The sequence below is a fragment of the Epinephelus lanceolatus genome, chromosome 5, assembly GCF_041903045.1.
Source record: "Epinephelus lanceolatus isolate andai-2023 chromosome 5, ASM4190304v1, whole genome shotgun sequence".
Classification (NCBI taxonomy): Eukaryota; Metazoa; Chordata; class Actinopteri; order Perciformes; family Serranidae; genus Epinephelus; species Epinephelus lanceolatus.
This window is the reverse complement of record NC_135738.1, coordinates 40,148,903-40,170,465: the sequence shown is the minus strand read 5'-3', so window position 1 is coordinate 40,170,465 and position 21,563 is coordinate 40,148,903. Positions and strand designations below refer to the sequence as shown.

General features: G+C 41.8%; 1 protein-coding gene across 3 annotated transcripts in view; it reads right to left on the bottom strand.

Annotated features, from left to right (window-relative positions):
* znf423 (zinc finger protein 423) overlaps positions 1-20,964 on the bottom strand; it is a 183,250-nt gene extending 162,286 nt beyond the window's left edge. For all 3 annotated transcript variants that reach the window (XM_033634893.2, XM_033634894.2, XM_078168241.1), the window contains exon 1: positions 19,932-20,964. In XM_033634893.2, the coding sequence (XP_033490784.1) occupies positions 19,932-19,971 (40 nt within the window). In that variant the 5' untranslated portion in view covers positions 19,972-20,964. The remainder of the gene's footprint in view (positions 1-19,931) is intronic.
* Between the last annotated feature and the right edge of the window lie 599 nt (positions 20,965-21,563).

Below are 21,563 nucleotides of genomic sequence, written 5' to 3'. Positions count from 1 at the left end.
GCGAAAGATCAAACAATCTGCCTCAACAACATCACAAACACACTGCACAAACTCAGCACAAAACACAAACCCCAGAGCATGATATATGTGTGACACAAAGCAAACAAGATGCTACTGGGAATCCTTGGAGCATCTACACACATTTGCACACACACTACAATTAAGCCTTGCTTTTGCTGTTGCTTTTGTTGACCCCTGAGACACCTTAGTCTATCAAATGTGTCTTTTAGATGTGTGTTTCAGCAAATACACCAAATGTAGATATACTGTTAATGAGAACAGGGAAGAAATGATTTCCCTGAAAGTGGGGTGTACTTTGAGTCTGTGTTCCTTGCTAAGGTTTAGAAGTAGCTCTCATAAATGCTGTCTCACAGCATGAGAACAAACGTGAACTATTTGTGCTGATTTATTTGTCAGCCTGGGTAAGGTCTGCAGATGGCAGGGATGTCAAAGACAAAGAACAAGATGCTGATTTGTTTGTCACGTTTTTTTATCCACAATCACAGACATTAGAACAGAGTTTTAAACATTGGTCATTGGTTGTTGTATTTGTGAGTGAGTGAGTGAGTGAGTGAGTGAGTGAGTGAGTGCAAATTCTCCCTCTGGCTGAAGCTGGGGGCATAAAATCGGCAGCATACGAGAGCACCACTTTATCTGTTCTGTGCAAACACACACCCAAAGCCAAGGCAACATATAATAAACAGTGTCAACCGCACCTGCAGACAACACAGTCCTAATAAACAATCAGATGCAACCACACAAACAACAACTTTACACCAAATTGCAACACAAAACCGCATAACAATCCTGTGCGCATTGTAATGGGCTGCTATGGTTCATTAGATGGGCACACAATTAAACCAGGGTGTTCACAGCAACAACACACACACAGACACACACATACACACACACACTTTTACATGCATACGCAAAATAGGTCCCAATACAAGAATCTGCAATGCAGAATTCCCCAATATCCAAGTCTCAAGTCTCCAGCTAAAATTATACAGGAATTAGAAATGAGATCTTTGACCTTAAAGCTGAAAAGAAATGTGTCAAACATTTTTTTTTCTTATCTTACATAGAGTGAGGAATGCAATGAGTAGACATGTCATCAGTGAACACCTGCAGATGGTAAGACCAGGCAGATATCAGTACATACTGTATGACATAAAGCTGCATCTCCTGGGACAACATTATTATAATAATGACTACTGTTGGCATTGTGCAATATTGGTACTTGTTTTATTAAACTGAACTGCTCCGGCCCCCTCCCATAAGCACAAAGGCAAGCCTATTACAATAGACCTTGTTAGTATGATTAAGGCAGAGTCTGCGCTGGCTTAGATTAATGGTTGAGTCATCCACAACTGCTTGTAGAATATATGAGGCCCTCCTCTTTCAGATGATTGAACACCTGTAGCCATCATACAGCTCAGGAATGATATGTTAGTTCCATCTGTGGTCTCTAATTTTAGCAATGCTCTGCAAATATTTACACATGGGTTTAAGACTGAGGGCTATTAATTACATTTTCAGACACAGCACCTGAATATAGAAGAGCAGACCTACTGTTCTGCTACTTGGTAAGCTATTCCAACAATGGAATGAAAGTACAATGGAAGTGGCATCCTCAAAAAAAACTTTGAAAATGTGATTCCAAACATGATTTTAAGTTTTCTTGATGGTGAAGGATGTAAACCCCGCCCCACCCCCCACCTCCCTATTGTACCCAAATTAGGCACCCATAATGCAAAAGCAGGTTAACTACACTAAAGTTAGCAGATAATGCCTCAACATATCGGATCACATCGGATTGGATCGGACAGGAGAGGAGAGGAGAGGAGAGGAGACACGAGGTGAAAGGAGAGCTCCTAAGAGGAACAGAAAAAAGCAAAATAAAGTTATGCCTCTGCATCATGATGTTATTATCATAAACAAATATTTGCAGTTATTAATTATACACATACGCACATAAACACTACTACAAAGCAGTACAGCAGTACATCTCTCACCATCTCCTTCTCTACCTCCGTCTTTTCCTCCTGTATTTACAACCTCGTCTATTTCCCCTCCCTCCCATACATATCTATTATGTCTTCCCTTCTTCATTACCCATATCCTGCCATCTTTCTTCACTCTTGTCTCTCTCCCTCCATCTCTTAAGTGTTTCTCCCCTGGCCACTGCTCACCCTCCATGCTTTGTTCTAACATCCATCCTTCCCCATCACCCATTTTCAATGTCTTTTTTGTCCCTCTGTCTCTCCTTTCCTCCATCTCTCCTTCATACCTCTCTCTGCATTCCCCCTCTTTTACCACAGTCCCACTTGCTCCCCTTCTATCTTTGTCTCTCATTCTCTTCTGTTCCATGAAAGCACTTATAGCCTCAATAAGAAAACCCTTTGTCTTTTTTTTTCCTCCTAAACAACACATGCATGCACGCATGCTATCAGGGCCATTTATTCCCAAGGCAGCCCAAGGCTCTGGTGTTCCCAGATCTCTTTGACGAACAGGTCACTGTGGCCAATCATGCATTGGCCAGGCGGCCCAGAGAGGCGGGATGTGGGTCAGTGTAGCCAATGATACGCTGGTTCTTTTCCCAGAGGGACAGGCTGATTGACAACTGGTGCTGGACAGAAGTCAAGAGGGTAATTGTCATCTGACTCTCTCTCTCTCTCTTTATCTGTCTGTCTCTCCTCCTCACCCTACACACTCCTTTTTTTCTTCCTCCCACCTCCCTTTCTGTTTCCCTCCCTCTCCCCCTCTTACTTCCCCTCTCCAACCCACTTCCTAGCCCCCAACTTCCCTCCCCTACCCGCTTTCTCCCTATAGCTCCAGAGGGACTCTCTCATTGGCTGCCCTTCCTGTCCCTCAGGAACGACTTTGTGACGCTACTGGCCGAGGGCTGATGCCAATCTCCATCCCCAGCCCGCCCCCCGGGAGCCCCCCTAACTTCAATGGCCTGTGTCAAGCACACACACACAAGCAAGCACTTCTAGCCAGGGGACGGGGACAGAAGCTGATTAACCAAATACTTTTATCAGCAGTAAAACCGCTCTCTCTGCCTGCCTGCATTCTGAACAAAACAGCCTTAAAATACATAAACACACATGCAGACACACATCCCAAGCACTGAGCCACTGGCCAGAAACACCAGGCTAGTCTGGGGTTTGGGACGGTGTGAGTGTGTGTGTGCATGCATGCTTTTGTTTGTGAGAGTGTGTGTAAAGGGACCGAGGTAGCAGAGGGCTTAGATGGATGGCAGAGAGAAAGAACAACAACCACACAAAGCCTGGCGGACAAGCTTCATCGCACTCTCTATCTTTCTCTTTCTGCTGTCTCTTTTCTACTCTTCCCCTCACTCATCCTTTTTTCTCTTTCTCTCCCTCTTTTCTGATCCAAAATGCTTCTACTATCTGATTGTGTTCTCATTGTTTTTGCTGTTATTTTATTTTCAGTTATCTCTACGTCGTCCTCCTGTTATTCTTCCCTCTGTGATGCCATCCCAGCTATCCTCATCTCTTCACCCAATTTTACTCCTCACACCTTCTCTTTGGTTGCTTGTACATGAGGTCATTGTGGCTTTAAACCATGCTGTGCTGCCCAACTGAGTTACCAAGCAACCTCCCCAACAACTACAAACTTACCCCTAACAACATATGAAAACATGGACACGCATGCTCTCTTGCTTTTTCTCTGGGTCCTTACACACAAAGCCGGGAGTCGACTGTTGGTCAATGTCAGGCCGCCGTGAGTGTCTGTCACCCTAGTTTTTGTGATGTGTCCTGCAAAATTGGCACTAGTTGGCCCTTGTCTGATTTTTTTTTTTTTTCATCCACTTCAGCATGTTGATTCGGTGCTGAAGATGGTGGAGCGCTAGTGAGAGAAATCACTCTAACTGGGAATTTAGCTCAGCGCACAAGAAGAGAATCGGAAGTGAGAAAAGCAAATAAACGAGTAAATTGGAGAAGGCATGAGGTTGAAACAAACTTGTTATATTAGGTGAAAGTAAGATTTGAGCCATTACGTTCTTTATCAGAAACAGTTCACTGTAGTTTAATTCAATTCAATTATTCATGAAGCCCAATATCACAAATCACAATTTGCCTCAGAGGGCTTTACAGCATACAACATCCCTCTGTCCTTTCGATCCTTACAGTGAATGAGGAAAAACTCCCCCCCAAAAAAAAACGTTTAACAGGCAATAGATGTCATACAGAACAGATCAACATAATAGAGCATGGTAAATGTCATTTGTTCTTTTAACACTGATTGTGTTTTTCAATGTGCTAACTGGCTACCCAGCATCTTAAACCCATCCTGTCGGTCTTCCAGTTTCCTTTTTTAACTACAGATACAGACTACTGCCGTCTGCTGGTATGGAGAGTTATTTCCTCTCGGATGTGCTGGTTGACTATAGCCTTTGCAGTGTGTCCAGGTACACCTTTTTGGCCGAGACACAGGCAATATGAAGGAACGCAACAACTGGCTTTAGTTGCCACTTGCTCTTTGATGTTGGTTTGGTGTGTCTGTGTCTTTACACACGCATCAGCAGCTCAACATCCCAAAGGCTTGTGTTGAAAAGATTATTGATGTAAGACTGAAAGACATGGGATCCCAAATCAAAGTGGATAAAATCACCAAAACAGGTGTAAAAATTAAAGGCTTTCTTGTTTTATCTCAAACTGTGTCTACTTGCGTAGTGGATCTTCCGCGTGCACATACACAAACACATGGGTGCAATGTGCATGAAGATATCTGAACACAAAAAATAGGAAACACACAGATTTAAAACTAAGAGCTGCTTATTAACACACTGCAAATACACCTCTCTCGACATAGAGAGAGAACACTCATTTTTACACACACACACAAACACACACACACAAACAAGCGCAGAGTTGATGTTCAGGGCCAAACAACACAGCTTGAGATTAAAGAGCCTCTCTGATCTGACATTTGTTTTTCTGTCTGTCAGAGAGAGTGTGGCGGGAAGAGGAATCGATAGCAGAAGAGACATGGAGAGGAGAGTGAGAGTGAGGAGTAAAGGGGGAACAAATGGAAAGATATAAAGAGAGTGGAGTAAGAAGTAGGAAGGATAGGGAAACTGGAGGAGGAGAGGAAAGGTGAGGGAGAAGTGAGGATGAAAGCACCAGTGAGGTGAAAGCAGAGAGGTGAAGGAGGGCAGTGAGGAGAGAGATAAGGAGTAGGACAGAGAGAGAAAGAGAGGGCAGGAGGAGGAGAGGGAAAGCATTCCTCTGGAGTACCTCGACTCTGGGGAAAACTCCAGAAATAACTGAACTAGAAGTTCCCCCAGCAGCCTCCACTAACCATTACAGACTGGGACACACACACAAGTCATAGAAAGGCACTAAGTTCACCATTAGAAGACTGGGCTCCAATGTGAACGCAGATTCAAGTGTTGTCAAGAACATCTCAGACGGATTATGAGGTACAGCAGTTATAGTGCATGCATATGTGCGTACACACACACACACACACACACACACACACACACATACATAGAGTACATGAGAGCAGTAAGAGCTGGAGGGTGGAGGGGTAGGGAGGGGTACATAATTGCCTTCTCTTGTAGTACAGGCTGGGGAGTGCTTTTTGACTGAAGACACCAATTTCACGCTAAGGCATTATTTAGCTTGATACAAACTTGATTAGGCTTTACAGGAGGAGAGAGAAAGAGAGAGGGAGAAGGAAAGAGAGAGAGAGAGACAGTGACACAGAGAGGAAAAGGGAAATAAACAGCTTTGTGTCATGCCGCATCGCTGGCGGATAGATTAACTTGCTCGTCACGCTCCTTCTGGGAGTAACAAGAAAAATATACACACAGCGCGTGTGCGCTTGGAGCGTGGCTGGTTGTTTGTTTGTTTGAGTAGATGTATAATCAAGCGTCTTATCCTAAAAAACAAAATGTAGTTTTCATTTTTTAAATTTTCTCTTTTGGTGATATTTTTTCTTTCTGTATTAAATATTCACATTATTACATTCAAAATGTAAAATAAAAGTAGGCCTTGGATCAAGCATATAGTTTCTTAGGGTAAAAATTGGAGGATCTGGCTGTAGAACTCATGAACGAACTAACCATCCCAAAAGTTCCCCACTTTAGCTAATATTGCTTAGCAGCTGCTTTTAGTCCCAAGGCTAAACAAGAATTACTGCCTCACAGCTGTATGCAGCCAACAAGTCAAGTTACAGTTTACATCCATGTCCATCCAGACCCAGCCATGACAGTAGACAACCCTTCAAATAAGGAAGTTGCTGCAGAAGCTAGGAATTCTACAATACAGATGCTTCAAACAACAGAGATCTACACAATCACCACAGTTCCAAGATGGGCCCCCAAGATTAGTGTCACCAATTCAGTATCTGACCAAATTTTTCTCCTTCTGTCCTTGAGTTATGATGTTGATTAATGGCCAAAGAGGTGTTTTCCCAGAACATTATCACAGCAGGGTTTCCCATATATATATATTTATATATATATATATGTAATTCAGTACCAGCGTTCCACATTCTAACAGTGCAGTGTACTCTGGCACAGATGCCAGCAGAACACCAGGTGCCGTATAAGTGAAACTAAGTATTCATTGCACTGGGTCTAAAAGTTTGCCTCTGCAGCAGCTGCTCCTCTCATCCACCAATCTGATCTGATCAGATAAGCTCTGATCGGATCGTCTCAACAGTTATCCACCCCAAGAACTGCTGAGGGGAAAAAAAGAAGTCATGAAAAGTTCTGCCTGCACTGCATTCAAGACCTGCAAAAACGTCCAGATTTAAAGAAGGCACACGAATACACACAGGCAAGAAAATAAAAAGAAACACATAGATTCTAATACTGCAGTAAACACTTGACCAAATTTGACCTTTGACCTGTCTGATATGAAATGTCATTATTTCATCATTTTATTCTAGTAGACATTTCTGTGAAATGTTGTGTCATTAATTAGAGTATGAATTCTTGAGTTAAGGCCAAAAACTTATTTTGTGAGGTCATAGTGACCTTCGACCGCCAAAAGTCTAAGTGGACGTTCGTGTCAAATTTATAGAATTCCCTTAGGGCATTCTTGAGATATTTGAGTTCATAAGAAAGGGATGGATGTATTTACGTATGGACAGACAGGCATACAAACAACCAAAAACATTATGTCTCCTCCCTTGGCTTGAAAAAATGGCATGAAAAAATCCATCAACTAAAGCTTGAGACACAGGGGTGACAAGGTCACAGACAAGGAAGTAGCCAAATGCAAAATTATCAATATCTCAAAACTCTACTGAGAACAGGGCAGTCTATAATAAGAATCATGTTTGCTCACAGGGATACTTTTCCCCAAGTGCCCAAGTTCATTATAAGATAAGGCTACGCATTTAAGCTCAAGTTCCACAGGTACCCAAAACTAAAAAATGCTACTGATGTGCTTTGGAAGAGAAAACCCATTAGCTGTTGAGAGCCATTATCTCAGCTGGTCCAATATTTAAGTATGTTTATCAATGTAGAAATTAGCTTTTTTAGGGTCAGAAAAATAGGAGAGGAGAGGAGAGGAGAGGAGAGGCTGGGTGTGCTAGTCCCTAGACTGCTTATCAACTCTGAGTCGAAGGCAGACAGTACTTGTGCATTTTTAAAATTGGCTTGCACTGACCAACACACACACACATTCGCACCAAACTCACCATGCAATCTCTTATTCTCTGTCTGCTCTACCACTTTCCCTCCAACACTGTTTCTCTATTTCATTCTGTCTTGATACCGGCATAAAGCTTTTATTAGGGACCAGACATACAAGAGAAGACACCACCTCCTCTGCTGTTGTTTCAGCACAGTACAAGTAAAGCCACTCTGGCTTTTCTGAACCTGCTTGTGCAGTCATAGAGGCACACATTTGCTCTCCTAACTTCAGCAAGTCAGCCCTAAGACTGATTAATCTTGAGAATTGCAGGGGAATGTAATAAATGAGTTTAACTTATATGAGAAAAACATTCTCACTTATAAAATATTTATCTGATTACAAGTTTTCTAGTTTGCTAACTAATATAAGCTTGCTGCCGGATGCTTATTGTACTGCTGTAACAAACATTACTCATTGGTTAGCATACTGACTACATTCCATCAATTACACTTTGCAAATGCTGACATTAATGGCAGCAGTTTAATCTATTTCACTCTTTCTGGTGTTGAAAAATGCCTAAAAATCCATTTATAATTACCAGATTTACATAGAATATTTAAGTGTCATCAGACAGTGGAATTATCAGACTAGTTAGGTTAAAAAAAAAGCTAAACAATGCAACTTCAAAAGAGAATATCATTTTATGTTACAAAAACAGGCCGTAATTCATTTGGAAGGAATTAATGTCACTGAAAAAGAAAAGATTATATGAAGGAATGATAAATAATAAACATTTTCTTTCACACCCTTTCTATTCTCTCTTATTCAGCGCAGTCGCTCTCTCTCACTGTTGCTCACTTGCTCTCTCACTTTCTTCTGCTCTCTCTTGCTCCATTGTATGTCTCACAGCAGGGCGCCCTTGCCTTTTGACTGGGAGGTGAATGGAAAGGAGTTAGAAAAACCAACTGAAGACTCAAGCACTAAAAAGAAGCATTGGTAGGTCTATAGTGGGGCGCACTACAAAGACCCGGCAGAGTGTCCAATAAAAAAGGAACACAACACAAGCAGCTTGTTCTGTTGAAGAGTCCACACTCTGAGGACAATGCACATTAGTCTGGGTCCATGGTGTGTGTGCGTGCATGCAAGCACAGGGAGCAAAGGCAAGCAGACAAAAAATGATTGAATGGATGAAAAAAAGAAGAAGAAGAAGAAAAAAATGGAGGCCGTGGCTGTTTATTCAGACAAAGCAGCGTGTGCTAAAAAGCTGTACATGCTAAAATTGGTAGACATGTAACCATGGTGTTATCAAGATGGGACATAAAGGAAAAAGTCTTGATGGTTTTCTACTTTTCCCTCTACTGAGACCATGCATGACGCTACCTTTGCAAGATAACATTGCTTAGGGAAAAAATAGGAATTAGATTCCTGATTTTTTTTAAAAATCAGAAAGAAAAAGTATATTGTCTGAAAACCTGACTAAAGTAGTGACTTTTGACCTGGCCTGAAGCTCAGACTGAGGAGGTTATGCAGGGTCAGACCAGGGAGTATAAAGCTCTCAGTCCTCATAGCCCACACACATACATACATGCACACACACACACACACACACACACACACACAGATTTCCATTTCCCAAAAGTCACCCTTTCATCAACAGCAGTGTGTGTGTATGTGTGTCAGAGAGAGGGAGGGAGGGTAGCCCAATAAATATATTATGCATCAGCCAGGTGTGCAGAGGGGCACTGCTAATTGCCCCCACCACTAATGTTTAATGTACAGAATAGGAAGGGGGAGGGATTATTAGGGGTAGGGAGGGAGGCAGAAGGCAAAGTAGAGGGGAGGAAGGAATGGAGGGGCAAAATGCATGAGGCTGCAAGAGAGAGGCAAAGAAAGAGGGAAGAGGGGGCTAAATTAGGCAAGGATCGACTGTAATTATGTCCCAAATAATAAGCTATTATTCCTGTTCCCACACCAGTTGCACATAATTTATCATAGATATGGATGCCAGTGTAGTGCCATATCCACATCATAATTTTGTCAGTGTAATACTTGTATCTCTAAAGAATTAACAAAAAACATTTTATCTTAAGATTACTTAACACTAAGTACATTTTTAAAGCAGCAATTGATTTTTAATGTATAAATATTAAAGAAATAAGTAACAATGATAAATAAAGACAAAAGGCTTAGATTTGCAGAGACCAATTACTTCATATCAAAGATTAATTATATAATTCATTTATCTGTAAAAATACCAAGCAGCAACCTTCGGGGCTGAAAAATACAATCATGGGCATGCCAAAAACTCCTGTTCTCCGAATGGCCACTTGAGGCTGGCTCCAGAGGCCAATCAGTTTCCATAGACCCCGATGTTAAAATGCCCAACTTTACAGTGGAAATAAACATGTTAACAGCCTACCCCTTCTTGACAACTGTATGGAGGGGTCATTTTTATATAACTCACCATGTACATTTCATTAAGGCAGTGCTTCCCCTACCATTATACTGTCTCTACATGGTCGCACATTTACAAATCACCTCTGCTCTCTGTATTGTTCACGGTGGAGTTCCGCCCAAATGCAGGAACACACACACACACACACACAGACACGTGTTTCAGCACTTGGATAGGCCATAGCACAACACAGCAGCATGTGAAGTGGGCCGAAGCTAAACCTGAAGCCGACCAGAGTTTTGGTCAGTGTTCTGACTATAACCATGTCAAATTTAATGTTTGTTTGCTTTTTTTATGTACAGTTTTGGGGAAAAAAAGAAAAAAAGTAGGCTCAATTTACATTATAATACAATGACAAAGTCCTCATATTTGAACAGCTATAATTCCTTTTCCTTCAAAGGTCTCTGAAATGTTAACTGGAGTCACATTTAGAATGACACTGACTATGATCATGTCAAATCTGAACTAATTGTACTATCTCACTCCAAAACTAAATTGAAAAGTTGTCAGCCCTGCAAAACTTTTTTGCAGAAAAAAATGTGTACAGCACTTTATGACCAATAAAAGGGGTCGATGTTGGATTTTTGGTTGGATCTGACCATGGCCAGAAAAGTGCCAGGAAAGAAGTTCAAATACACCAGTGACAGCACAGATGCAGATAAAGACAAAATTATGGTGTATGTAATTTTAAAAGTTACACATTAAAAAGTATAAAGAGCGCTGCATTGTTGCATATCACTGTAAATCAAATCCTTCTGGGGGTTTGGACTGTTGCTCATCTCAAGTCACCAACTTCTCATCACTCTGTGTTTTAGTGTGTGATGAGCGTTATCATATTCTATATGAAATACTAAGTGAATGATTAACACTGACTGATAACAAAATTCACCATTAGCTGCTACACTAGTTATCTAATAAGCTTCAACTAAGACAACACACAGCACAAGACTTTAGACCTAACTAAATACACTGCAGGCAAATAGTCAGTGTGGAACAAAGAGACAACCATAATCTCTTAGTAAAAGACTGTAAGAGATGCTTACACATACACACACACACACACACACACACACACACACACAGAGCCTTGTAGGAAACTTAGAAGGGCCCACGTCCTCTGAGACTATCTAGTGGTGGGGGGATACGGGCTTGGCAAGCTAGGTCTGGATTGACTAAGTGTGCATGTGTGTGTGTGCATGTGTATAGTCACACCAGCGTCATCTTTCTCTTCTTAAAAGCTGAGGGCATGGGCATGCACAGAGCTCAGCTACACTGACTCTGTGTGTGTGTGTGTGTGTGTGTGTGTGTGTGTGTGTGTGTATGTGTGTGTGCATGTCTCCAGAGGGGTGGGTGTGTGTTAAGGTCCAGTGAGTTTGCAGCTGATAAACGAGGCTAGCTAAGCCGCTACAATGGCACAGTCCTGGCCCATGACGCCCTGTTCTCACACACACATGTACATGCAAAACCACACCAGGCTGGCCGCTGATAAGGAGTTGTCGCTGGCATACTCACACCTCACTGAGGGGACTTCACCCTTTTTGGACACTCAGATGAGTTCTCACACACACACACACACACACACACACACACACACACACACACACGGAAACACACACACCACACAATAAAAGCCTAACCAAGCCTACCAGATGATATGACCTTCTCCCATCCATTATTTCAGACAAAACCTCATTTTGCTGCTCAACAGTAATGAAGGAATGGTACTATTCAAGTCAAAAACCATTAACCAATACAGCACTTATCCCCAGTTATACAACTTCTTTTCTGAGACTTCCAGCCAAAGACAAGAGTATTAATTTGACTGTAACCTTTACTTGATTGGCCTTTTTAACAGCAGACATTTTGACGTTTGATGGTAAGAAAAGTATAGGCCTAACTAATAACTTTAATGACAGCTCAGTTCTGTTCAAGTGTCCCATGACAGTGTGACAGTGAGCAAACGTGCACACTTCTAGGACCCTGAAACTGAAGCAGCTAAATGGAATCCAGACATTGTTAATGTTATTATTTAGACCTGTGCTTGTCATACTGCGACATGTCAAAATATCTTCCATGAAAATGACCTACTGTAAGTACTTCTGTTCTATTCCAAGTGTTCAAATGTGCAGTAATTTGGTTCTAATTGAGCGCACATCAACATGAGTCAAATTACATTCAATGCATGGTACTGCTGGGCTCCACCGATCACCAATTACATTAGCTTGTTTTGTCCCATTAAAAAAACTACTACCAAAAACTCAAATCCACCCCCTGCTGAGGAGTCAATGGAATTTCTAACAAAGCTCTCAGAAAGCCATTTAATGGTTCAGCAAGCTTTAATGCAAAGCCAATACAAGCTTTTATACAGGAGTTACTCAATGTGGCTGTACACACACTGATTGCACTATTTGTAGCTGCACAAGCAAAAACGAGATAAGCTGTCAAATTGTTGGCATTAAAAGCAAAGAGGCATTTACGGTGCCTTCCAACAAGCTTATACTCGGATGTACCTGCAAAATAACATATTGTTGTCTTCAAGTAATCCAAGCCACATGTGTAGGGTCTCTGAGTTTTATAAGAGCCAGTTGCCCTATGAAAGGCTCTGTGCTCTGCCAAAGGGTGACATTAAATTACTCTAATGGTAAAGCCAGATGGGGAGAGAGAGGCAGAGAGAGAAAGAAAAATAGACTGGAGAGTGAGAGAGAGGAAGAAAAATGAGAGATTAACAGCACTGTACTAAACACACATACAGTCTCTCATACTGATGCTGCTGTCAGATACTGGAATGATACTGAAATCCATAGTGCTTATATGGGGGGAAAAAGTGCACTTGGACAAGCTGTCATTGTCCTCGCACACTTGACCTTCTGTTTGCACAGGTCACTTTGATTTTGCCTTTGCAGGAGTATCACAATTAGGCTCAGCAACCACCAAATTGGCTTGTAACTTGATGACATTCCCCGCCACAATTAATTTTTACCCACATTTGGCGGCCTGGCGGTTGTTAATTTTAAAGTCTTGAGCAGTTAATTGACAATAACTTTAACTCCAGGCAATGAATAATTACTATCCCAGAGTCTCTTATTACATTTAAATCACATACTTACATGAATTATCATGCAGCCCTAACCAGTGTTTAAAAAGTACGATGGTGTAGACTACAGCTGAAATAATCGGTCCATTATTTGATTTGTTGCTCAACAGAATCTGGAACTATTTTGAAAATCAATCAATTATCTAAGTCATTTTTGTGCAAACATGCTGAACATTTGCTGGTTCCAGTTCCACCAATGTGAGTATTTGCCGCTTTTCTTCCTCTTACATTATTATAATAAATTGAATATCTTTACAGTTCAGGCTGTGGGTCAGACAAAAAAAAAGCCATTTGAAGATGTTACCTTGGGCTCCTGTAAAACTGTGATTGACATTTTAATCTCATTTAGGTTTAATAGACCAAATAAAACGATTATAAGAGAAAATAACTGGCAGATCGATTGATAATGAAAATAATCTTTAATTGCAGCCCTAGGGGAGTGACACATTTCCAAGCAACAGTGCCAAAACTTTGGTCACAATAACAAACTTTTCACAGGTGAGTGGGATGGGGTACCATTTCAAAATCTTCAAACTCCTCGTTATTCACGACGTTGTCAATGGAAAAAATAAGCCTTCCTTACATCTGTGTTAAATCTTCTGTTAACATAAAAGGTTGTTCAGGGATAATAAATGAAATGTACTCTGTAATAAATACAGTACGGTGTAATATTAACTACATAACTATTTAAATCTTGAAATATCATTTATTCTGTTTAGGCATTTAGTGCCAACTTTTGGGACTTGACAGTTTTGAATGATCAGTTCCATAAGCCCTACACATGAGCATGTCACTGCACCAGTAACTGGTTGGTCAGAGGTCACCTGTATGACTGCAAAGACCAGTGCAAACAGCAGCTACAGTATGTCATATATCAGCTCAGTCAGCCGAATACAGGCGAAAATACCCTGAACACCAGAATAAATGTTGGCATTGTACATCTCTGTAAACAACAGATATGTAATATTTGTACATTTCATATGTTGAAACTTGACAAATCTTAACATTTCAACAATGCTGTGGTAAATGTGTGGTTATGTCTAGGCACAAAAACCACTTGTTAAGGGTTACAGAAAGATCCTGTTTTGGCTGTGCTGTTGGTCTCAAACAGTGGCAGCCACCTCGCCGAGGTTTCACACTATTCATCATCCCCTCCACCTCCCGATGACAAATCCTCTTCACGTGTAAACTCAACTTTGTCACTGTAGAAATGTTAATATGCTACATATGAAATGTACAAATGTTATACGTAGTTTGCAGAAATGTACAATGCCAACATTGCCAACGACTGGGCGGTGCAAAAAGTTCTTAATAATTTAACTGAAAATCTGTTTACATAGGAAAAAAAACATACACGGAAGGTGGTGCAACCAAAGAAATAAGGACAGAATGTTAAGCGAGAGAGAGGTGCAGACATAAAGGAGATTGAGTGGAAAGGATGCCATTAGCCCAAAAGAGCTCGGCTCAACACAAACCGAAATCAAACCAAACCTCCCCCTCTCTCCCTCTTGGTCAAAGGGCTCATTTGGCTCCACTGACTATAAACAACACTCTAAACAAACCAAATAAATGCTAGAAAGTAAGTGCTCCCTCCTTTTCCCCCCTCTCCAATCTTCCCTCCTCTCCTCCGTCTCCCTGTCACATGCGCTCAACTCCCGTTTAATGTCCTGCAAATGAAGCGGATTTATTAATGTGTAATTAAGTAATAATCATCACTACATAATGCATGAGAGACTCAAGGGGCTAAGAGCTGGGAGAGAGAGAGGGAGAGATAGGATAGCGAGACTGCCTGAGCAGACAGAGAAGGAGATTTCTGCTGCCTCGCCTCGCTAAAGACACACATTAAAAACGGATTAATCCATTGAAATAATATTTTGATAAGAGAGAAGCCATGCTCTCTCATTGCTTCCTCCGGCTCACCCCTCCCTTTCTCTCACCCCTTCAGCTAGTTTCATGGCCCATCATCACGCCATTAGTCCGTGTTCAATTAACAGACTGCAATTAGTCAAGTCCCCCCACTGTTAACAAGGCCTAATCACTGTAAGGGCTAGACTGGTCAAGTAAATCGGAGGAACTTAGTTGCAGTGGTTAAACACGGAGGCGCAGTAATATAAAAACTAATACTACTGTTTGTTATTGTTAGAAATTGGTATTTAAAAAAACAACAACTTAATACTAATACTGTACATTCTTAAATACAGTGCATTATGATTAGGGCTGGGTGATGAAGAGAACATTAAATATCCAAGTATTTTCGACCAAATACCTCCATATCGATATTGTGACAAAACTGTAGGGTTGGTACTTTATTTTGATAAATAATCATCAGTAAGGTGGACATAATGACTATGGGGGTAAAGACTAAAAATAGGACAGCTAAAACAATTCAGTAAGTTCAGAAAATTACATCACTTTACTGTAATGCAGCATTTAAAACCAACAAAACAGCACCTACGATATTACCATCAGCCAAAATCCAATCACAATATCCATATAATATCAATATCTTACCCAACCCTAATTGAAATAATTATCTTAAATTTGCATGTAAATGAAAACAACATTCAAAATAACAGCCTTACAGTATTACATATGCAGCTTTTACAGAGTGTGCAAAAACAGGAAATAAAAATACCAAAATTTGCTTTAGTACAGTCCATGCCCTACCTCCTGGGAATATAAGACTTGGTTGTTATTAGGGGTGGGAGAAAAATACCAATACAGCATAGTATCGCGCTATTTTGCATGGCAATATTGTATCGATACACAGAGGCCAAGTATTTATTTTTGTTATATATATTATTAATACTGCAAATACAAGTTAAACTTTTGATAGCCTAGTAGAATAATGAAATTAATTGCTTTTTCAGCCCACTAGATAAATTTTTGCTGCAATAAAAAAAGCTTTAAGTGAGATGAATAGACTGAAAGCTTTATCTTGGTCAATAATACAGATGTTGACAAGTTTTCCCTTGGGGACAGAATTTGGAGTTGAAAAAAGGTCATTAATCGTAATATGTTATCGCAATACTCAACAGATCGCTAAGTGTTTAAAATTGCAATAATATTGTATCACGACTTGAGTTTTGTGATAATATCAAATCATGAGGCCTCTGGTGATTCGTACCCTTGGTTATTATTGGTTGCAATACATTTGAAGTGATCTGGGTTTAAAGTCAGGTGAAAGCAGTAAATGTAATCTGAAACAACCAAAATGATGCATATGTGGGTCATAAGCAAACAATCTCCCTATTCAGGAAAACTGTGACTAAGTTAAGTCACAATAAAATATCATCATTTTACCCATCACCTATTGATTTCCAGGAGAAAAAAACAATCCTTTCCAGACCATGGCTAGTCAGAGTCAGTGCTAATCTAAAGCAGGAGATGGCTGAGGTGGGACTTTGTGCTTCTTTGTTATTGTTTTGGCATGCCTGGCTGGCCAGTAAGTCCGTAAGCCAGCCAGCCAGCCAGTCAGAGTTGGGTGAGCAGGTGAAAGACAGAAGAACATGAAAACACAGATAATCCCCCGGCGATGCTCACCTCATCCTGGCCTCCATCGCTCCCTCCCCCCCTGCCCACTCACCTGCTGTGTGCCACTGTGCTGCCCCCAAACACCTCTCCTCTCTCTCCCCTTTACCCTTCAACCCCTTTTTCTCCTCCATCTCTATCTCTCACTCTCTCCTCCATCCCTCTCTCCATCTTCCCCCAATACCAGGTCTTGCCAAGCTGTCAGTGGGGCAAGGTGTGGAGGGGAGATAGCAGCGGCACGCATGTACACACACAGATGCATGAGTACACATACACAAAACACATGGTGCTTATGCAAGCTAGCCTACAAGGGCCGTGTTACCTTTACTGCGCACACACACACAGAGTGGTGGTCGTCCGCCTCAGCTTTGCTTCGCTCTGCTTCGCTTGGCTGCCTGACTAAAGCTAAGCTCTCGTTATCCAGGCTGCTGAGACCAGGCTGCCTTAGTGACACACACACTCACACACACACAGACACACACAAGGCGTGCATGTCCATGATGCATGCAAACACAAATACAAGAATGTAGATGTTGCAAGCTTAAGTACGCACGCACGCACGCACACACACACACACACACACACACACACACACACACACACTCACTGACAGAGCAATGACAGAGCAGCAGTGGACAGATTCACTGGTCCACAGCAGCTGATTTGTTCACTGACAAACTGCACCGAGCATCAACAACACTACAGCAGGGGGCAATAACAACCACATTCAACCACATCTTACACATACTGATTAAGTGGAGATATTCATTCAACACCACTCCAAGCAAATGCTGAAGCAATAACTTGAATGATGACTACATAGTCAATTTACAGAAAAATGATTTATCAGGACTACTTAAGTAATTTATCGAACACTCACTGGTTACAGCTTTAAAAATGTGACGATTTGCTTGTTTTCTGTCATTGCATATATTTATAAACCTAATGTTTTTGTTTGATTTTGATTGTTCAGTCAAATTTATCATCTGAAATTTATAGGAGTAAAACATTAATCAACTATATGTCCTTATTGTGTGTTAAAAGCCATGCCCCCCAAACATTACAGCTATGTGTTTCTTTTTTCTTCACACAGACAATAATACAACCTGAAAAAATTACCGACGCACCCAGAAAAAGGAAAGAAATCTCCACAGTTTATGGGTGACTTAAAGGAAAGGGAAACAAAATAGAGACAAATACTACTAGCATGAAACTACTATGAAACTACACCTACAAAACAGTTGTTAAGTTTTTGTGTTGTCCTTTGTACATGTTTGCAACCATCAACATATTCACAGATATTTATAATAGTGTAGAGATGTGGGGAACAGTAGCGGTTACATATTGTATTACCATGATCATGAGTGAGATTCTACCCTAAAACCACATTGAAGAAGAAGCCAGTGCATCACAGTCCTTTCTACATAATACTGTACAAATTGAAATAATCAGTAAGATACATGCCAAAACTAATTATAATTTGGAATGCTCTCTTTTAATGTTCCTCAAATTTCCACTTCATATGATGTAATATCCATTTAAAGCATTAAGTGTTGTTAGTAACTACAAACAGCATTTATTATTTTCATGCCAACTCAATTTCATATAGATAGGCTGTACGTATGAGCCGAAAACTGAAACCAGCTTTACAGTAGATTCCTGAGGAGGCTGTGGAATCTGAAAGCTACCGCATCACTCTCGATCACAACCCAGCCTGTTCTGTGGACTGAACTGAAAAACAATGGTTTCTAAAATGTGACAGTTTTCCTGCACGTATAGCCCACAGTAACAGATATTACAACCACAAACATATCCCAAAGCAAACACACTACCACACACTCCCAGCACTTTGTGTGTGGCATGTAAGTAGCCTCTCCTTCTATTGACAAAATGAGTCCCACCCGACCTCACATGAAACAGGCTTAACATCAGGACCTATAGGAGAAGCTGGAATCCTCCAATTAAAAATCATGCTGCTCATCAAACTAAACACCCAGTTTAAACCACTGTCAGAAATCTGTTCGCTTCCCAGATTTTTACAGAAAGGGAAAGCCTATATGGCGGAGGAAACGGGGGAGGGGGTGGCAACCACATGGTCACTCCGTCCCGTTGCCCATCTGGGTCCCATAAAGGAAACATGGAGGCCAAGGCCACCACATGCCCTCATGCAAGATGCCCAGTCACCCATGCACTGCAATGAATACTATTTTATGGTAATGGGGGAAAATGCAGCTTCCTTCAGTAAAATAATTATAGTTATAATACTGCTTTTTAACATAAGGATTTTAATCCAGTACATATGGACTTTTCTTGAACTTTAGAAAAATGAATCTGTAAATGCCACAGCTAGTCTTCATATGTGTTCAACCTTGCAAGAGTAATTTTTAAAGTCTGAAGTGAGGCCTAAAAACCCTGAGAAATGGAAAACATTTACAACAATATCTTAAAATCTAAGATGAAATACATTCATGCCCAGTGATGTATTGCACTTCCTTTAAAACGTGGGAAATTTTAACATTTGGAGAGAAAATTAGAATTCAAAATCCAACTTGGAACATTTTTATGGCATAAAAAGAAGCTATAAAGACATATAACGTGGGGGTTAAGTGACGTGATTTGGGGTCAACCAGCCAAATTTACCACAACAAAGCAGCAGTGGGCTGTTCAGAGCAAGTGCAATATGGGAATAATCCAGATTACATGGGCCCATTAACCAAGTGAATTACAACAAGTTGATCCAAAAGCACAACCCACGCTGACAGAAAAACGATACACCAGTGTATCATCTTTCAAGTTCTGACAGTGTGGTAGCTAATTGAAAACAATTAGCCCAGTGGACCAGCGGACAGAGAAATTAAACTGGAGCTGTTTGTGAGCTCATTTCTGACTAAGATGTGTCCATGTGAAACAATTAGTAGACAGCAACATTACCCTAAATTACCCGTCCCCTTACATTAGAATCATTTTAACAATGTCGTGACCAATTACAAACAATTAGTGAACCAACAGTAAAAGTGAGCTAACACACAAACTGTTAAGATGAGAGACGCTGATTTACCTATGTTATTAAACTACACACAGCTATGGTTGCGACCCTTTGGGGGGAAAACAAATTAAATTAGCTAACAAGGACCAGAGTGAAATCTTTGGTTTTGGTCGCGTTGGCTTCTTTTCCTACTCCTGAGTGAAGTGTCCGTTCACATGAGGTACAAAATTAACTGTTTCTTACCTTTAACGGAGCGCGGTTTGGCCTGTTTTCGTCTAGACATCTCTGGTCTCGAACTGCTTTCTTAATTTTTATTCTCTAATTGTTTTTGTTCCGTTCCGTGTTTTCAGCTAACCATACAGGCGGACACAGTCGGGTTATCTTTCCTCCTCCTCCACCACTTCGCTGCTGCTTCTTCGCCTGTTGCAATGCGGCAGCTTCAGTCTCTGATTGGGAAACGGCCGTTAGTCCAACGACAACAAACCACACACACCGGGAGTGGAGCGACACTCGGCTCCTCTGATGCGTTTTCTTCCTCAACGGTCGCTTGGGCTCGCGCAACCTGTAGCATAAACGGGAGCAACTTCCCGTTAGTATCCCCGTCTTCTTCGTTACAACGTGCCCCGACCTCGACAGCTTTGCTCTTTTTTTATTTCTTCTCTTTTTCCCCCGCACGCGTTTTGCTTTCTCCGGTGCAGCCCGGGCGCTCGTGCCGCTCCGACTTCTTCCAGCACTACGGACCGGGGCGCGAGCTGCCAGCCACGCGCGCGGCAAACACCTGAGCAGGTCCTGCGCGGTATTGAGGAAAAGTGACAGCGGCACCGTCCGAGTGCGAGGTGTCGGTGCCACAGCAGTACGTGACGGTCCAGGTGAAGAGGCGACGGAGAATGTTCCGGGAAATTGCTTTCAAAATGAAACGTGGCTTCTTCCCCCGCGCTCCTCGCGGCTTCGTCGGGGCTGTTTTAGTTTATCGAAAGTATTTCAGTCTGTTTTGTTTTGGTTTTTCCTCCAGGAAAGCGGCACCGACCCGAACCGACCTGCCTGCTGTGTTCCGTCCCGCTAATCTACACTAGGCAGTGGTGGTGGTCTGGTGGCATGGACATTGCGCTCTTCCCCAGCATCTCCACCCCTAGGGGAATACTGCTTTTACAACCCACGCTTTCTTTTTGTTAATATTTCTCAATGCCCTACCGGCGGTATTAATAGCAGCCTAATATTTCTACCAGTCTAACCCTTCGCTAGCCTCTGTCTCCCTGCTTTTTCTTTGTCCTGACTCTGGCTACCAGTCTCCCTCCTCCTCCTCTGCCTGCCTCTGCTGGCGGGGCTGCGGCGCAGACACACATAATAAAGCCAAGGCAGGCAGTGCTTGGCTGGAAATGTAGCCGCGTCCCAGCAGGGGGATGTGAGAGAAGGGTCCCGGCGGGGGAGCGCTCTGATCCCGCAGGGAGCAGCTCGGCACAGCCCGGGTTGGCTGAGGCAGAGAGGCAGGAGAGAGGCAGGCTGGGCTGACGGAGAGAGAGGGGAGGCAGGGGGAGAGTTAGGCAACAGCGCCCAGCTGTGGCCGACCGGCACAACTACAACAGGGACTCCGAGAATACAGAGGGAGGAGGCAGAGGGAAAATATGGACTTGGATTAAAGTGGGATGTGGAAGAGGCCCTAAAATTGAAACGTGAAATAAGTAGGCCTAAGTTTGACAAATAAAATGACTGTTTTTGGATGGTGACAGTGATGGAATTATTATGTCACCAGTAGGGTTGGGAATAAGAGTAACTCATGATACCTTGTCCATGATAACGATGGTATCACAATATTGCTTAGTAGTTCTGCAATTCTTGATGCATTGCAAGATAATCATCTATGATACATCACAAGTG